Here is a 19,052-nt window from a genome sequence, read left to right as displayed (position 1 = left end):
CATGCTACAGAGAAATCGTTCACAAAGGGAAGAGGCAACTGATGCAGTAAACTTCACTGCTGTCTAATTTTAAGAAATTGCCACAGCCTCTTGCACTTTCAGCAACCACCGCACTGCTCAGTCAGCAGGCATCAACACTGAGGCGATACCCACCAGCCAAAAGATTATGACTCCCTAAAAGCTCATATGATGGTCCACACGGTTTAGCAATAAATTATTTTTTAGTTAAAGCATGTCCATTGTTTCTTTAAATATAAAGCTACTGTACATTTAACAGGCTATAATATAATACAAATATAACTATATGCACTGGGAAACTGAAAATTTAACTTACTTTATTGTTCTGCAACCAAACCCACAATATCTCCAAGGTATGCCTGTAGTTAAAAGATACTAACTTTAGTTAAAAGATACTAACTTTACACATCTTCTAGAGACTTCTGAATCAGGCAGAGTATACTGGCAATACTGTATAACTCAAATCACTGGATGTATTTCCACCACCCTGCCCAGCTCTCCCCCCAAGCCCCAACAGCAAGACAGTGCTCTGGGTATTCACAAATAAGCAGGCGTCAGCTGGATTTTTAGCTAACAGTTTTCACAGTCCTCGCTAAGAAAATAACAGTCTACACGCTGGGAAGGAATCTTGTTCATGACTGTGGGCATGCCCTTGGCTTTGAAAGGGATAACGGCTAAGCTATCCCAGAGAAGTAGCTAGCTGGCCATATTCAGTATCAGTGACATGCTACCCCAACAATGGTTTCTTCAAATAAGACCAAGATAATGACACTACAACAAGAAAGACTGGCAAAATAAATGCACCAAAACCTACAGAACACTATTTTGTAAGACTTATAGGTTCATCCAAATAAATTAACAGGCAAATCAATTAATACCTGCTTTTAAAAAAAAATCCAGTTTGGAATGAGTATAAATGGCAATTACTCTTTAATGGAAAATATTGCTCAGGAACTGGTGAAAAACAACATAAAAGAGTCAAAGAGAGGAGGACAAGAATTGTCATAATTATTACAGGAAACCCAAACTAAACAACCTAGCCTAGCATCTGCTGTCTGACTCCCACATCAACACTGAACCAACTAAAATGTACAGATAGGCAGCAGCCCGGGACCGTTGAGAGGTCGTTACACAACCAACCACAAACTTCATTTTAATAAAAGAGAAGCTACTCTGTGACATATAAGTACTAAGCACACTGAATATATTTATAGTGAAACAATACAGTAATAATTAAAATGTTTTTACATAACATGGGTGGGGAAACATACATGAGGATTTTATCATATAATCAGCATCATACCTTACCTACATGGAATGCAGGAGGATTCATGTGTGGAGGCAGCATAAATGCTAAGTTCCTCGACTTTTAAACATACAATCTTAGGACAAAATGTCCATTAATAAAGGTTTGGTTAAATGATGTGTGACACACTCATATAATGGAAAATTATTTGGCCAACAGATAAGACCAAAAGAAGCAAGCAGGAAAAGAAATGTATAGTATGATTTTGTTTTCATAAAAAAAAAAAAATGAAAGAATATAATTATATGCAAACACTTCTGTAGCCATCAGATTCACATTCTGTCATAAACATCACTCATGTTTGGTCATGTAGGAAAAGCCATCAGAGAGGAAAAAAAAATTGTCGCTCTCTGTTAAAATTCTCTTGGAGAAGGCACTAATTCCGACACCTATCTCTACGCTGTGTCAACACCCTAGCCATGAAGAAAATTACAGCAATGAGAGAGCAAAGGTACTAAGTTTTTCTGCTCAGGGGAAAAGATCCAACCAAATATTTTCAGATGAGTGATGTTAAACATAGCTATATCAAACAGCATTGGGGGGAGGGACAAGTTTTCATCTCTTTTTCCTCTATAAACCACCTTTACATCTACCAAAACCCACAGAGACTGCTCCCCAAGAAAAAAAGACACATTCCTAATTCCTGGGTAAATATACAGTTCCAGTAAATTTATTAACTTCTCAGGACTGGAGCTTTTTTTTTAAAAGAAAAGTTGGCCCTGACACCAAAAAAGAGAAGCTGATGATATTGCTTCCCTTTTGTTTAGTCATGTGTTGAGAGGCAAAAACAAGGGACCCCTTCACCAGACTACAATGAAAAGAACTGTATTCATTCTCAAAAGTAATAAAAGGACTCACACATTTATATAGATTTTATATTTCATCTCAAAGTCCTAGGAACCTCATGAGGACAAAGGCAAGCACTGATCCTTTTTAATAAATAAGGAAAGGACCCATACAGAATGAGAGCTCATCACAACACAAAGAAACCAGCAATATTTTTGCAACTCTAAACAAGTCTGTGTTGAAATAATCTACAGGAAATAAATGACAGAAAATGAAACAGTGAAGATTCAGCATAAACATTTTCCATTCACCTTCTCTTCATCTTTACAACATGGGTTTAAGTTTACACATTTTATGCCCCCCTAGAAGGTTCTGCTCTCCTGAACCCTCTGGAATGAACACACATGCACATATGACATGTTATGCACATGTTAGCAGAAAACTTCTACACTCATAAATGCAGCTGAGTAGTATTTTATGTTACCGATAGATCTAATTTGTTCATTTCCCACAGGCTAACTTGTAGCCATTCTCTTTCTCTTTCAGATTATTCCTTTTAAAAAATACTCAAATGCCAGAATTCTTATTAACATTGGTAGTAAGACTTACTATGTGTACCCGTGGGAAGATTTTATTTCAATGACTAGGTTTCTTTCTTTCTTTCTTTTTAAAGATAGTATTTATTTATTCGTCAGAGAGAGAGAGGGAGAGCGCACAGGTAGGGGGAGCAGCAGGAAGAGGGAGTCTGATATGGGACTCGGGACTCCATCTCAGGACCCCTGGATCATGAACTGAGCCAAAGGCAGACACTTAACCACCTGAGCCACCCAGACACCCCACTGATGACTATGTTTCATGGCCGACTGTTGATATTTCTACTTATGTTTCCTTCAATTCATACCTTAATTAATGAAGACACCTTTGTGACTGCAACTCTCCCATCTTCTAATACTTAGAAATAATACACAAGTCTTCATGGAACTCTAGCTGGTCTTGTGAAGACTATTTCAATTACAGAAATTTGAAAGTATGTGTTATGGATCCAGATATGGCAATTTGTCTCTTAATAACAAAGAGAACAATCCTGCATCTGCTGGAAGAGCTTTTAAGATTCTTTAAAACTTTGGTCACAATTACAGCTTGTTCAAGTTGAAAGAGGCCATAATCCAGCCCAGAGAAAATATATGTAAGAAAATCACGTCCTGGGAATGAAAGAGCTTACTCAAGGTCATACTGCTACCAGGATCTGATTTCAGGAAGTGTGTACGCACTCACAGAGAGCTTGCTTAATTAGAAATCTTTCCTATCGTCTCGCCGATTTTCCTACCTCAGCGACGTTCTAAAAAATCTGATTCTAATCAGGGAATTGCAATATAAATCACAATGAGATAGAACTATGTCTAAAGGGGTGAAATTTAAGACTGTAAAGGCCAAATGCTGGCAAGGATTTGGAGCAAAATGAACTCTGATACACTGGCTGGTGGAGTATAACCTGGTATGATGACTTTAGGTAACCACTAACTACAGCTAAGCATACATGCATCCTGTAACCGTACTCTTAGGCACGTAAGTCAGACAAAAGAACATGTAAAAATGTTAAGCATTGCTCATAATAGCAAAAAAGAAAAACAGAAAGACAGAGACATTCTAAATGTACATAAACAACAGAAAGAATAAACAGCTTGTGGTCTGGTTGAATATGGAATACTACGCAATAATGAAAACATATGACCTACAGCTACACGCCACAACATGGTGAACAGTACAAATATAACGGGAGAAAGAAGTCCAGCATGAAACATAATACATGACTCTACTAAAGTTAAGAAATTGGGACTATCAGTCAGTCACGTTAGAGGTTTACCTTTATAGAGTATGGGGCGGGTAAAACATGAGAAGGGCTTCAGGGTACTGGTAATGTTCTTCTTGGTATATGTGGTGTTGTAACAATTTATTGAGTTATACACTAATAACTGGTGTACTTCTCTCTCTATACATTATAGCTCTATTTTTTAAAGATTAAAAAAAATGTTCAGTTATGAGATGGATTTCAATAATTTATTCTGCTTCTTTCAAAAACATGAGTTACTTCTGTGTGTTTTTGCAACTCTAAACAAGTCTGTGTTGAAATAATCTACAGGAGATAAATGATATCATTTATTCAAAAATGAGTACATTTTTCTGGGTTTGGTTGTTTGCTTGCACAAGGATGAATGGTACCAGTGAAAATATCCTACTCTGCTTTACCTTATGTAATGGGCTCAGCCATTTCCACCCATAAAGGCTTGTTCATCCTTACGCTACCCATCACTGGTAGGAGTTTGTGTCAAAGAAAATACAGACAGGTGATAAGCGGTAACTGGGTATACATCTCATCTCCAAATACTACTAATAAAAATGTTACTTGTAAATATCTCAAGCCAAAGCCTAAGCATTAAGTCCAAGCATTTCTTCTGATGCATGATCATCTTCTAGACCTGGGATAACAAATCGTTTTATTGACATGCCAACTCCTGTCTATTGGGAATGGTTGCCTGCAGCACTGGATTGAGAAAGACTGGATGCCATGGTGGGGCCATCAACGGAACAGTGTCTGTGCCACAGGCAAAGGATGGAGCAGCTGGGGCACAAATACCTTGCTGACTCTGTGACAGAGTCAACAACAAAACACTTTCTCTCACAGGGTCAAAATATTTTCTTCATCGGGATCACACTGAGATCTAAATAACTTTCCTCATTGCTTCCACCTCCACCCCTACCACCCTGTCAATAAAATTCCATATTCAGGAAAATTTTCAAATAAATAGTTACATTAAGAAAAAAATATGTATTTTCTTAATTATTTTAAATGCTCTAGAGAAATCCCTAATAAAGTTCTAATCTGTTACACTTATTAGTCATTCTTAAAAAGTTAACGTTAATATAATCTATTTCTATCTATTTTATATTTATGAATTTACACTTTAAATATTTTTATATAAGTTACATTATTGTAATATGATTTAAGTAATTCACTAGTAAAGAAAATTGATAAGATTACAGATATTTTTAACAAAAAGTATCTTAAGACAAAAAAAAGTTAAAAATATCTTGTTTCATCTGTTCTACTCTTTGCAAAACAGAACTCTCAGGATATAGTACTAGTTAAAGAAAAAATTCCAATCTTAGTAAATGTTATTCTTGGGTCCCTCCCAGAATCAAAAATCTTTTTGATTGCTATTTTCTTTTTTGGTATAAACTAAGCCATAAAAATTAATAGTTTACAAGTTTTCCCTGATCTCAATCAAAAGTAATATCAAAATAAACTTCTCCCACTGCAGTATTTAGGAAGACGTTAGCTTTAGTTGAACAGGTGCACATATTCTAACAAGGGTATTACCCTACTTACAGCATCTTCTTCTAAGATTTCTTTTGTGCAACTAGATAATTTGTCTGGACACAAATTTAAGAGATGCAAATGTAGTGTGAAGAGAAACACCTAAATGTGGTGCAAAGTACCATCTTATTCAATGACATCCAGTATTATTAGCACTACCAGATGGGAAAAAAATGAACTGAAATTTCACACTTCTGCCTTTCACTTCCACGTGATTTCTTCATATCCGATTCAGTGATGCACACGGGGTAGGTTAGATCTTTAACACTAACAAACTCTACCTCATCTAAACTTCCCTTCATTCAGACACTGACTCTCAGAATTAGAAAAAATACATAATGATGATTGGTTTCACTAAATTCATGATCCCAAATCTCAAGTGAGTACTCAACATGTGAAACAACCCTTCATTCCAAGGTATGTCAATCCTTCCCATTGTCAAATCTGTAACTAATCACTTTCTCCTTTCCATAAACTTCCCATAGCCTTCCAGCTCTTCTCTGCCTAATGCCTTTGGCTCCTACTTCATTTAAAACCAGGCCACCCAGACGGAACCTCCCATCTTTGCCCACCACATTTATATTCATGCCATATTCTGCCTGGGCTCTGTACAGTGAACAAAACGCAAACCGGGCACTGGTGACCCATTCCCCTCCCTCTCTCACCTTCAGAGACCTTCCTTTCGCAATTGTACTCTCGGTAGACTCTCTCTTATGTAGCAGAAAAAAGCAGCCTCTTCTTAGACCCTCTTTCTACTTCAATGGTAGAATCCTCCAACTGCCTCCTAAATACTGAATTTCTTCCCCTTCTTAAATAAAGCAAGCCCCAATTTCAGTAAGCATAGTGCAATCCAGCCTTCCCAGCAACTAGGTGTAGCCAGGTCACTATACATAAGCTCTACTCAATGATACAAGCAGAGGAGAGTAGGAGTCTAGGAAAGCTCTTTAGTTGAAAAAGGATCAGTTCTTCTCCCTCCTTTTCTCCATCACACTCAGACATGAATATGAGATCTTTCTTCCTTTCTACTTTCTTTCAGATTTTATTTATTTGACAGAGATCGAGAGAGCAGCAACAGCAGGGGGAGTGGCAGGCAGAGGGAGAAGCAGGATCCCTGCTCAAGTAGGACTCTGGGATCATGACCTGAGCCAAAGGCAGACGCTTAACTGACTGAGCTACCCAGGCGTCCCTGAGACCATTCCTTTCCAAGCAACCAGTCTGCCCTAACCAATTCTCTGCTTTTTAGTCTCTCGGCAGCATGAGACACAGATGATGGCTCACTCAGTCCTGAAACACTTTTTCTGATTTCTGGAAATCCACCAGATCCTGATTTTCTTCTTACCTCCCCAGTCACTCTGATTCTTCATGCCTTCTCCCTGCCTTCCTGACTTCTACATTTTTAACGCTCCTGCTCTCTGCTTCTACTCCTTTGTGATTATTTTAGACCCATGGTTTCAAATACTACTTATCCTCTGATGACACTCTGATCTCCAAATTCATAAATCCAAACTAGATGTCTGACATCTCTAATTAGGAGTTTAAAAGATATCTCAACATTGGGGAGGGTATGTGCTATGGTGAGTGCTGTGAAGTGTGTAAGCCTGACGATTCACAGACCTGTACCTCTGGGGCTAGTAATACATTATATGTTAATTAAAAAAAAAAAAAAAAAAAAGACATCTCAAACTTTACTTCGCCAAAAAAATTCTCTCTGTTTCTAAACTACAGTATATACCTCAGTATGTACTTGGCTGCTCAACGAAAACATGGAGTCACCCTAAACTTCCTTCTCTCTCTCTCAATCCACCCACATTCATCAGCAGGTCTTGCTGGCTCTGCCTCCGAAGAACATTCATCAGTTCTCTCTGTCCCCACTGCCACCACGCTGGTACGAGCCAACATCAATCACCAGACCCGTGCGATGGACAACGAGTCCCCACCTCAAACTCCTTGAAGTCCACTTTCTAAGCAGCAGCAGCCAAAGCAATCTTTTCAAAGTACAGATCTGACTGTGTGTCTTCCTTCTCAGAATGAAATCTAAACTCCCTGACAGCCTCCCCGGCTCAGGGCGGCCTGTTTGACCTCCTCTCTGATTTCATCTCCAGCCATAACTGCCTCATAGGCTGTGTTTCAGCCACACCAGGCTTCCCTTTCTTGTCTATTATCTTGCTTCAGGATTTTAATACCAGCTATGGTTGCTTCTAAATGTTCTTGTCATACATCTTCTCACTCCTAGCCCCTTCTCGTCCTCACTCAGGGGACCATCTCAGCCATGGCAGCTTCCCCCTCAGGTACCTGCTCTCATACTACTTTCATTTTCATTATAGGACACCATGTCATTCATTTTTCTTAACTTCTTAAAAAAATTCATTTAAATTAATTAATTAGCATATACTGTATTATTAATTTCAGAGGTAGAGGTCAGTGATTCATCAGTTGTATATAACACCCAGTGCTTATTACATCATGTGCCCTCCTTAATGCCCATCACCTGGTTACCCCACCCCATTAAATTTTTTTTAACCATCGGTTTCTTCCTACACTATAAAGTACATGAGAAAAGGGCCAGAGGGATCTTGCTTACTGGATTTCCAGAGTCTGGTACCATGACTAGCAAGCAGTAAGTGCTCAATAAATTATTTGCTGAACAAACAGAGAATATCTTAATTACAAGTCACTTAGTCTGAACCATTATTCTAGTGTTTAAACCTCTAACAGACCTGAGAAACAGTATTTGACTACCATATACTCGTCACTTAGTAACAGGGACTGCACTCCTCCTGAGCTTGGCAATTCCATCCCTGAATAACCAGGATTATTCAAAAGCCCTATCCTTCCAGAGCTGAAGTCTGGCTACCGTTGCTTCTATTCATTTGTGGAGACCTTCATGATCATGCAGAATACCTTTCTTATATTTTATATAAGACAGTGTTTCTAATATTTGAAGATGGTGATTATAGCTTCTCATAGCTGAAGAGACCTAGTATTCTTTTTTCTTTTCTTTTCTTTTTTTTAAAGATTTTATTTATTGAGAGAAAGAGAGCAGATGTATGAGCAAGGGAAAGGCAGAGGGAGAGAAAGAATCTCAAGCAGACTCCACACCTAGCACAGAGCCTGATGCCGGGCTCGATTTCATAAACCCAAGATCATGACCTGAGCAGAAATCAAGAGTCAAATGCTTAACGAGCTGAGAAACCCAGCGCGCTCCACAGTCCAAAGCTGCCCCAAAGCACACAACAAAGTCACATACTTAGTTATGAGTTATGCCATGAATATGCAACTCTGGCCCAACGTATCACTCCTCATCTGGTTGGATCAACCGATCTCTTTCTCGGTGGACATGACTTAAGTTACTCTTACTTCCTTCCAGTTCAAGCCCACACATGATCTCCAGTCTGTATATCTGTCATACCACCGGATAATTACTGCCTCTATGATCTCAGCGCCTACCCTCATTCCTCCTCCTCTTCCCAGAATTCCTAACATTCACTTTTCCCAGCCCAAAAGACCTGCCTGGTCCTCTGGAGGAAGGCCTCCTGGTCTGGTTTCTTACACAAAGGTCCTGATTTTCCCACACATGTAAACTAAAATTATAACCTCTCTTAATTTTCACACATGAGCCTGAGGCCAACCAGCACTACTTCTAAGAAAGAAAAAGAATCTTGATTTCTTTGGCTTTTATTATTATACCACTGTGCACAGCAGTGCCTTCTTAGAACCATCTGTAATCTACTTTTACTCCTTTTGCCTCCAAAACATGCTGACACCTTACTGAAATCATCTGGGTAAAGTAGTAACTTCTCAGAAGTTAATGATTAGATAAGAAAACATGGTTTGGTCATCTGAAAACATTCTTTATTTTCACAGTGTGTTAACCCATTCTGGTAAAGAGAACAGGAGACTTAACAAAGTAAGCTGAAGAATAATGCTGTTTTAACACACCCTAAAATAAACTCTTTAGGTAACACTCAAAGGGGCAAAATACTTATCACAAGGTAACTAAAAATAATCCACATATGTGATTAGCTATGATTCGGAAACACAATGTAGAACTTTAGGTTTTACTTTCGGCTCAAATTTGCTACAGTAATCTTTTAAACTATCTATCTATCTATCCATCCATCCCAAGGAGTAATAATTTCTAAAAAAAATGCTACATGGGATTGGTCTACTAGGATAGTTTTTGACAGGTGTAGCACAGATAGTTTGTGGGAATTCTGAGAATTATCTTCTAGATCTGTCTCAATGGATTAAAATGCTGCCTTATTAGGGGTGCCTGGGTGGCTCAGTGGGTTAAAGCCTCTGCCTTCAGCTCAGGTCATGATCCCAGTGTCCTGGGATCGAGCCCCGCATCGGGCTCTCTGCTTGTCAGGGAGGCTGCTTCCTCCTCTCTCTCTGCCTGCCTCTCTGCCTACTTGTGATCTCTGTCTGTCAAATAAATAAAAATTAAAAAAAATTAAAAAAAAAAAAAGTTGCCTTATTAGTTACTCCCTGCTCCTTAAAGATGGACCGTGTATTTTTCCCTCTACAAAACTTTATTTTTAATAAATGTAAACTCTTCTTGGTACTCCCCAGCTCCAATCCTATGGCATTTAATCAACAAGCCTCTTTAATCTCATCCAGAACCAGATGATTTTAAAGCAAATATAAGTATCTATTCTTTTATATCTTTATTTCATTAATAAAATAGTGTATTATGTGCATGGCACTCTACAGAAAAATGCAAAAGTATTATCTCTTCTAATTATCTTTCACATTCACTCTAAAAAATTCTAGCCTTCTTTTTTAAAAAAATTTTTTTATTTTTAATTTTAAGAGTTCTAGCCTTCTAAAATCTGTTTTTAGAGGATTGCTCCTCCCTTTCTCAGTCTGGGAGTTGTCCAAGTATGAACGTCGAAGTTCAGTTAAGAATTGAAAACAGTGAAGTCAACTTACAACATTGTGTGATCTTCTGGATATTAGAAGAGATACGCTGGGCCAGTAGAGCGGGGTCACCACCAACTCCCGGAGTGTAAGACATAGCTGATTCGCTTATTCACTAATTTCATCAGATGTTGGCGGGCTGGACAGTTTTCTAAGCAGTCACCTACAAAACAGAAGTCACATAATTGTACTTTTAAAGTTATTGGCCTACATTTTCCAAATTATCACCTAACAGAGTTGAAATATGGCAAAGAGACACATCAAACAGTAAAACTCTCATGGCTATCAAAAACACTGGCCTTAAAAAAAAACAAAAAAACAAAAAAACACTGGCCTTAGAAAGGTCCCAGTCATGTTAAACAATTAAAATTAAGCTCAAATTGTACATTCCCTTTGAAAACTTTGATCTAAGGATAAGTTGCCAAGTCCCTTTTTTGTGTATAATTTTAATTGTTTACATATTTTTCTCCTTAACTAAAGTGCCAGCAACTATAAAGCAGTGTCTACATGCGACGTATCTTTTCTTTCTCCAACATTTAAAAATTTCTGACATGGGGTGCCTGGGTGCCTCAGTGGGTTAAAGTCTCTGCCTTCCGCTCAGCTCATGATCCCAGGGTGCTGGGATTAAGCCCTGCATTGAGCCCTCTGCCCTGCTTCCCCCCCACCCCTCTCTGCCTGCCTCTCTGCCTACTGGTGATCTTTGTCAAATAAATAAAATCTTTAAAAACAATAATAAAAAAATAAATAAAAATTCCTGACACAAAATGGGTATTTACATATTTATTAAATGGTATACAAAGTTCAGGGTGTCCCCAGAAATGTCACTTTATCTAATTTAACACACAGAGGAACAGCTTCGGAACATAGGACTGATGGGTCTTCTAATTGTAATAGCATAGGTCAACTTTGAGAGGCAGAGCTGACAAGTGAGGGGAAAAGGGCATGCTCCGTAAAAGCTCACCACACCTTACCAACAGAGCAAGGAGAACACACTCCTCTTCCAGAAGCCCGCATGAGGACAGGAAGCAAAGCTGGGGCACTGCCACAGGAAGGAGGCGAGAGGAAGCTCTTTTCGGTCTCAATGCACGCCACACCACATGTGTCGCGGTTTGGAAAGAAAGACGGAAAGGGTATCCCGGCAGACAGGACTGGGCACAGCACAGACTCTCAACAACTCCACACCCATATTTCACTGAGTGCACTGACTGCAGCAAAGCTGTAGGCAGTCCATGTGTGAACCGACTCTCTACTCAGAGTCTGCTACATGGCCAGCATGAAATGAAGCACTAGGGAGTGGCAAGCAAACAGGACAAGAATCTGCTCAATTCATGTTTGTCATTTTGGAGGGGGGAGAAACTTAGTAGAGTAAAATAAGAGCAACACAAATCAGCAAAAGGTCATGTGCCAGACAAAGGTGAGAGGCTAGGAAAAGGAAATTTTCACCATTGCCCTTATCTTGAAAGAATTTATGACACAGAAACAGAAGATGTAACTACCTGGGTATGACTGGTACGGAAAATGACAAAGGCAAAGATGTGAAGCCTGGGACCGGCAGACCCAGGACGCGCATACAGGGTACTTGGCAGTGTGGAATTTCGGGAAGGCAGGGATGGTTGCTAGTCTACCTGGGATCAGGAGAGTCATGGCTGGGACAAGTAGGAGACAACACGGAGAGAAATGACCCAACATTTATTGCCCATCTGAGAAATGAAATGCATTTCACACAGACCGTCTATTCTAATTTTTAAAGCCTCCCCCTTAAAGGGGATAGTAGCAAATAAACCTTGTTTTAACAACAAGCAAACTGCGGCTTATAAAATGAAGTAACTATAAATGTAATCCAACCACCTACCGTGTGGAGGTGGGGTTCAATCCCAAGGTTTGGGCTCCCAAGCCACCCATGCCTGCTACCAAACAAAACTAAGGTCATGGAAAAGAGAGGGCCCTGAATGCTGGATTTAGTTTTAATATGTTGCAATAAGAAGCCACTGGAGATTGCTGGTAGGGGAGAAGAGGGCAGTTCTGGCAGGAAGGACACCTGTAGAACTGCAGAGACAGGCAGAACAGTACTGGCTCCATAGCTGAAACTCTGGTGCAACGTGGAATGTCCCTGGCCACTATGGAATTCCTGGGAACTTTCAGATGCTCTCCATTCATCCTTCATTGATCCACAGGTCCAATTTACCTATTCTGGGCTCTTCAGATCTCACCTAGTCCTATGGATAGACCTAAATCTCAACTCAGACAGAACTGCCTCAGGAAGATGGCAGATGGCCTTGGCCTTGGGCCTGAGGCCACCTGAAGAGCTGTGGCCCAGTCAGAACAAGATTGGACTGAAACCAACACTATCGCATGCATCTCACAAGCCACCAATTAGATCTTGAAATTCTGCATCTTTTTTTTTTCAATAAAACCTTGAGATGTAATTCACAACCATGCAATTCACCCATTTAAAGTGTACAATCCTGTTTTCTGCAAACTCTCCCACTAATCTACTTCATGTCTTCATGACTTTGTCTATTCTGTACATTTCCTCTGAATAAAATCACACAATGTGCCTCTTTCTTTTAACATGTTGCCAAGGTCCATCCATATCGCAGCATGGATCAATGGGTCATTCCTTTTCATTAACAATTAATATTCCACTGACAAAAACAGGCAATTCTCTCCTGGCTCACTGACACCTTTCCTTTTCCTTTCCCCATTAACTAGAGCTCTAGAAAAACTGCCTCACTGCCAACACAAACATATGAATGAGAAAACCTTTCTCATTTACTGTCTTCAGGAGGCTCCTCCCTCCACATACACAGTATTAAAACACTCCCCTTAATCCTCAAAACTCCTGAGAGCCTAACCTAAGCCTTCTCCCTGTTTTTTTTCTAAGGCCCCCTTTTTCCTCTTCAGAGAATCAATCAATTGGCTTAAAACACCACCAGTTTTCCTCACCCCTTTAATCAAGCAACTAAATTCTCAAAAGTTCCTGCTGTTGAGATAACTGGGCTTCCATCATCCAAAGAGGGGCTGCTGCTGGACTGGCTGGAATCTCCTTAGAGGAACGGAACAGTGGGTTATCACCTCAGCTCTGTGTTGAACGAAGAATGAAAAGAAATGTGCAAATGATAGAAGAGAAAGATCCATTAAAATCAACAGGATTAACAATGGGTAATTCTTATTTCCAAAGCATTTCGCTTAGGACTTCTAGATTTCTTTTCTCAGTCGATTCTTATGGCAGACCTCTGAGGTAGGTACACTTACTGTTCTGATTTTTCACATGAAAACACTACCGTATAACAAGAATAAGTAACTTGCTTAATTTTAACAGCTAAAATTTGAAACTACATCTTACAGCGCTTATTTTTAAAACACTAAATTATACTGCTTCACCATATAACAAAAACTCAGGACAGGTGAACCCACTCAATTAAAACAAACCAAAACAAAATTTACCACTTTTCTGCAGACTCCAATCTTAGGATGAGGAACAGATAGCTACATGAGTAGATCAAGGTAACACAGCTGAACAGCATAGTCCTTTTCTCTTATTCTGCTAATAGTGATATCTAAAAGACAACAATGGTTGGCCCTTCAGATGAAAAAATATGAGAAATAAAGGAGCCAAATGACTAACTTTACTGCAAAAACATATACACAAATAGATAAACCACAGTTACAGCTAACTATAAAATGACTTAAAAGTTTATGATCTGTGCATATAGACTAGAATCAACTAAGTTATGCTGATAGCTGCTGTCCACATCAGTCTCCAGCACTTAGCCCAGAGCTAACAAGCACTAAAGGACTCTTGATGATTAATTTTTTTTAAGATTTTATTTGTTTATTTGATAAAGATACAGCGAGAGAGGAAAAACAAGCAAGGGCACTGAGAGAGGGAAAGCAGGCTTCCTGCTGAGCAAGGAGCCCCATGTGCGTCTCAATCCCAGCACCCTGGGATCATGACCTGAGCTGAAGACAGACGCTTAATGACTGTGACTGAACCACCCAGGTGCCCCTCCTGATGACTATTTTTGAAAGCTCATTCAGAATTCCTAGTTTTATTGCTCAGAATAACAATAACCCTTTATCTATACCTGCTCTACCAAATATTCAAATATGACATGTGAGGCCAGGGGCCTATATAGCTCTTGTGTAGAACATTTCCATCACAGCAGAAAGTTCTACTAAATAGTGCTTATGTAGACATCTCAACAATTACCTTTCTATGAAAATATATGGACTGTAATGGGAAAAAAGGAAAGAGAGGATCAGAGTGCAACACTCATCATGAGGATCTTCTCAAGACTTTCTATAGAGCACAAATAAAAGAACAAAGGGAACTGTGAAATCTTAAGTGTCAAACACTACCCCCAGGTACCACTACTGGACACACTGCAGAATCCCAAGACTCCCAATAAGCACAAATCTCATGCTCTATAATCAAGCGTGGACAGAACCACAGAAATACTTTCACTTTCTAATTTGGGAGTACTAACATAAAACACTGGACTTCCTCCACACCATGCACCAGAATGTAAGCTCCCCGGAGGGCAAGGTTTTGTCTGTTTCGTGCACTATTCTAATCTCAGTACTTGCTTCTATAACAAATATTTGTACTTAATAAATATTTGTAGAGGGGCGCCTGGGTGGCTCAGTGGGTTAAAGCCTCTGCCTTCAGCTCAGGTCATGATCCCAGGGCCCTGGGATCGAGCCCCGCATCGGGCTCTCTGCTCAGCGGGGAGCCTGCTTCCTCCTCTCTCTGACTCCCTCTCTGCCTACTTGTGATCTCTGTCAAATAAATAAATAAAAATTTTTTAATAAATAAATAAATAAATAAATATTTGTAGGCCGAATGGATAAATATACCTATTTCCTAAGAACACATACCTAGTCTGAGGATAAATAGTTATCAATCCTAAGACATTACATTCCAGTGTCTTCTTTCAGATCCTAAATGCACTGGGCTGATTACTGCCTTAGGGCTTTGCTGAGTGTCATTTCCTATCCCTAGAAGGCTTCTCCCATGATCCCCACATGACTGACTCCCTTACACCAGCAAAGTCTCACTGCATGCTGGATAAGTCTTTGGTGACTACTTGCATCTAAAATGAGAAATTACCACTCCTGCCACTCTCTGTTGATCTAACTTCCTTTATCGTAGTGCTAATCACTATTTAAGATGATCTAGGTGGTCTACTGCTCATTATCTATCCATACCTCGGCCATATAAACACAAGACAACCTTGTTAGCCTTGTGGAATCCACAGTATTGGGTGCTCGGTAGATGTTCCATAAGTGTGAAGGCGATCATTCTAGGGATGTGAGCATTCTCTACCCAAACCAAATTAACTGAATTCTTTAGCTCAGCATCTCCATCTATTAAACTATTATACTATTTGGTTTTACTCACAATACCAAGGATTATTTTTCACCCTTCCCTACACCAAACTGTCAAATGGAATCATGACAAACTTTACTCAGACTTACTGCCAGTGTTTTATATAATTTATTTTTCCACCGCCAGCACTTGGCTGAAGTTTGATATCCTAACCAAAACGAGGCTATGTTATTGGAGCAGCAGAAGCAAAATAACCGAAGAAAAATGATGCAGACATTAATGAGGTACTATAATATATTAACTTCTACAACAAGTTTGAAACAATAGCATAATTCTTAATTAGTCACAGTCTGAGACAAACTCCTCAAAGCGGCCTTCAAAACAGAGGCCAGCCACATCACAAGACACTGCTCTACACTGCTAAAAGTCTCTGCATGGGTGAGGCTAAGGCTGCTCCAGAAGAAATGTCCACCTGCAACATTACTCAACACACAGCACTTCATAATCATTTTCTTCCAGATTGTGCACGTTTTAAATTATAGTCAAAATACACTGATGTGAATTAAATAAAAAGTAATGTATGTATACAAGAGCCAAGCAAATACAAGAAATTTGAGAGGGGAAAAAAAAATACAGCATTTGACCAAAAGGTAATGTTATTTTCTTCTGTCTATATTTTTAAAAAGCAGGAACCTAAAAACAAGGAGCCGGGTGGGTGGTAGGGGGGCGGGTATCTTGAAATATTTTATGTATTTTTAAAGGTCTTTATGTAAACCAATTAATGACGTGTACTGAAATCAAAGAAAGTTAGCTTGCCTTCAAGCCAGACAGAAAACCAACTACAATGAGCCTCGGAATAAATGGCTAGGGCTCCTTCACTACAGCCATCTATTTTCAGTTCCCCTGTATTCGGGAAGAGAACTTTAAAGTGCGTTTTCTAACTCCACGAGTCGCAAAGAGGAAGAGGTCACTTGGTGTCCCGCTCCGGGCAGAAGCAGGATTCCCGAGCTCCGCCCCAGCGGGCCCCGGCGCCGGCCCCGCCCGGGTACGCGCAGCCCGCCGGTGCACCGCAGCCAGCGCCCCAGCCGGGCTGCTGCGCGGCGTGGCGTCGCGGGGCCGGCGGGGCCGGCGAGGCCGGCAGGGCCTGCCTGACCGGGGGCGTGGGCAGCAGCGGTGCTCCGAGGCTGGAGCAGCACCCGCCCTCCGCCTCCCGACCACAGCGGCAAAGCGCAAGGCGGCGGCCACCTGACAACGCGCACAAACAAGGAGGCGCGGCAGCCGCGGGGACTTAGCGCCTTTGGGACACCGGGCCTGGGGGCCCCCTCCCTCCCCCCAGGCTGCGCTTACCCCAGCCTCCTCGGCTTCCTCCTTCTCCTCCTCTGGCCGTGGGCACCCACGGGCCCCAGAGGCCCCCGCTACGGTTCTCAGCTGATGGGCGGTGGCACTGGGGCTCCCAGTCCGCATGCGCACAATACAGCTCTGGGAAGGAGGCGGGGCTGGCTCCCCTCTCGTTGGCCGGCGAGATTGAGTGACAGCCACTCTGCCCCGCCCCCTCCGTGTCTCAGCTAAGGAATAAGGTACCAAGAAAATTGCAAGGGAGGTGTTTTTGAGGCCTCGACTAACGGAAGGCAAACGTCTTAGCCAGCGTCCAAAAAAACCAGAGGAGGGAACGGAGAGCATCCGTCTTTATCGGGTGATGGCGGCCTCCCTAGACTCGTATCTTCAGCCCGCCCCATCAGGTCCTGCCCATCTTCTTACTCTACAGTAGAACGTATTCAGGGCTCCATTAAAAAATGCTAAAGCAAATATGCAGTCCTAGAGAGAACAATGACAAAATAAGTGAAGAGTCGCGCATTTAGTAGACATATTTTCTTTTTCTTTTTCTTTTTTTTAAATATTTTATTTATTTATTTGACAGACAGAGATCACAAGTAGGCAGAGAGTCAGGCAGAGAGAGAGGTGGGGAAGCAGGTTCCCTGCTGAGCAGAGAGCCCAATGCAGGACTCCATCCCAGGACCAGGAGATCATGACCCCAGCCCAAGGCAGAGGCTTAACCCACTGAGCCACCCAGGCACCCTCAGCTTACTTTTAATCGTCTGCTTTTAAGAGAAAAATGAGAACAAGAAATATTTCCTATTTCACATCTTTCCTGAAGAAAACTACAGTAAGTGTTTTAATAAACAGCAACTTACATTCTGCCTCTAAAAAGGGAGCAATAGAGTGGGCAATAGAGTGGGCATGCTGGCCAAGCAAAAGGAATTCATCCTATCTAAGGGCGGCATGATTCAGTTAGCACCGACTGCACTTTGAGGAAATTCAGATTTTTATGTGAAATTCTTCTTTTTCAATATTTTTAGACTTTTGTATAACATTCTGTGGTCAAATAAAGTAGGTATTCCAACTTCTATAATAGGCAATAGTTTCAACCATAGAGTATTAAAAAAAAAAAAAAAAGCTGGAGGGGACCTTACAGAAAATCTAGCTCTAATCCCTCATTTAGCAAGTAAGTTAAGGAAACTGAAAACCAAAGAAACTTCATCAAAAGTACACAAACAGGGGCACCTGGGTGTCTCAGTGGGTTAAAGCCTCTGCTTTCCGCTCAGGTCATGATCCCAGGGTCCTGGGATCTAGACCCAGTGGGGCTCTCTGCTCAGCAGGGAGCCTGCTTCCCCCCACCTCTCTCTGCCTGCCTCTCTGCCTACTTGTGATTGCTGTCTGTCAAACAAATAAATAAAAATATTTTTCAAAAAAAGTACACAAATAATTATGAGCAACATAGGTCCAGATGACTTAATTCAGAATCTTTAGTTCTTCCTGCCATATCACACATGCAGCAAATATTCATTGAGAAGCTGCCATGTGGCCTGTACTATTTCAGAAGCTGCAGGTATCAAGATTTGTGGGGTGTATAGTATTTCCCCTCAAGGAACTCAAGAAGTAAGATCCTTCCCAGGACACTGTAAGAAGTACTATGATAAAGATTTGTACACAGCATGGCAGGAGCCCAGGGATAAGGATGACTTAGTGTGTGGTCGGGGACCATTTCAAGGGGGAAGTGTTAACAGAATCTTAAAAGATGTGTAATAGTTCCCTGGGAAGACAAGATGAGAAAGGACATTCCAGTCAAAAGGGAGAGCACATAAAAATTCACAGGCAAGTGCAAACTCTACATAATTTTATTTAGATGAAGCACAGTGGGTGAATTCGAGGGCCAAAAGACTAGAAAGGCAAGTGGAATTTATATAATGGAAAAACCTTTTCTATATCATCTTAAATGAGTAAGAGGAGCTGAACTATTAAAGGAATTTGAACAA

The 19,052-nt window shown here is 40.7% G+C and overlaps 1 protein-coding gene across 3 annotated transcripts in view; it reads right to left on the bottom strand.

Moving 5' to 3' along the window:
- STX7 (syntaxin 7) overlaps positions 1 to 17,276 on the bottom strand; it is a 47,042-nt gene extending 29,766 nt beyond the window's left edge. For 2 of the 3 annotated variants that reach the window (XM_032339498.1, XM_032339500.1), the window contains exons 1-2: positions 17,086 to 17,276; positions 10,419 to 10,569 (exon numbers count right to left, since the gene is read on the bottom strand). In XM_032339498.1, coding sequence (XP_032195389.1) covers positions 10,419 to 10,503 — 85 coding nt within the window. In that variant the 5' untranslated portion in view covers positions 10,504 to 10,569; positions 17,086 to 17,276. Of the gene's footprint in view, positions 1 to 10,418; positions 10,570 to 13,853; positions 13,967 to 17,085 lie in introns of all 3 variants that reach the window. The other variant, XM_032339499.1, reaches the window with a different exon arrangement.
- Positions 17,277 to 19,052: the final 1,776 nt, after the last annotated feature.

This window comes from Mustela erminea, chromosome 4 (assembly GCF_009829155.1).
Source record: "Mustela erminea isolate mMusErm1 chromosome 4, mMusErm1.Pri, whole genome shotgun sequence".
NCBI classification, from domain to species: domain Eukaryota; kingdom Metazoa; phylum Chordata; class Mammalia; order Carnivora; family Mustelidae; genus Mustela; species Mustela erminea.
This window is presented reverse-complemented; position numbering and strand designations above follow the sequence as displayed.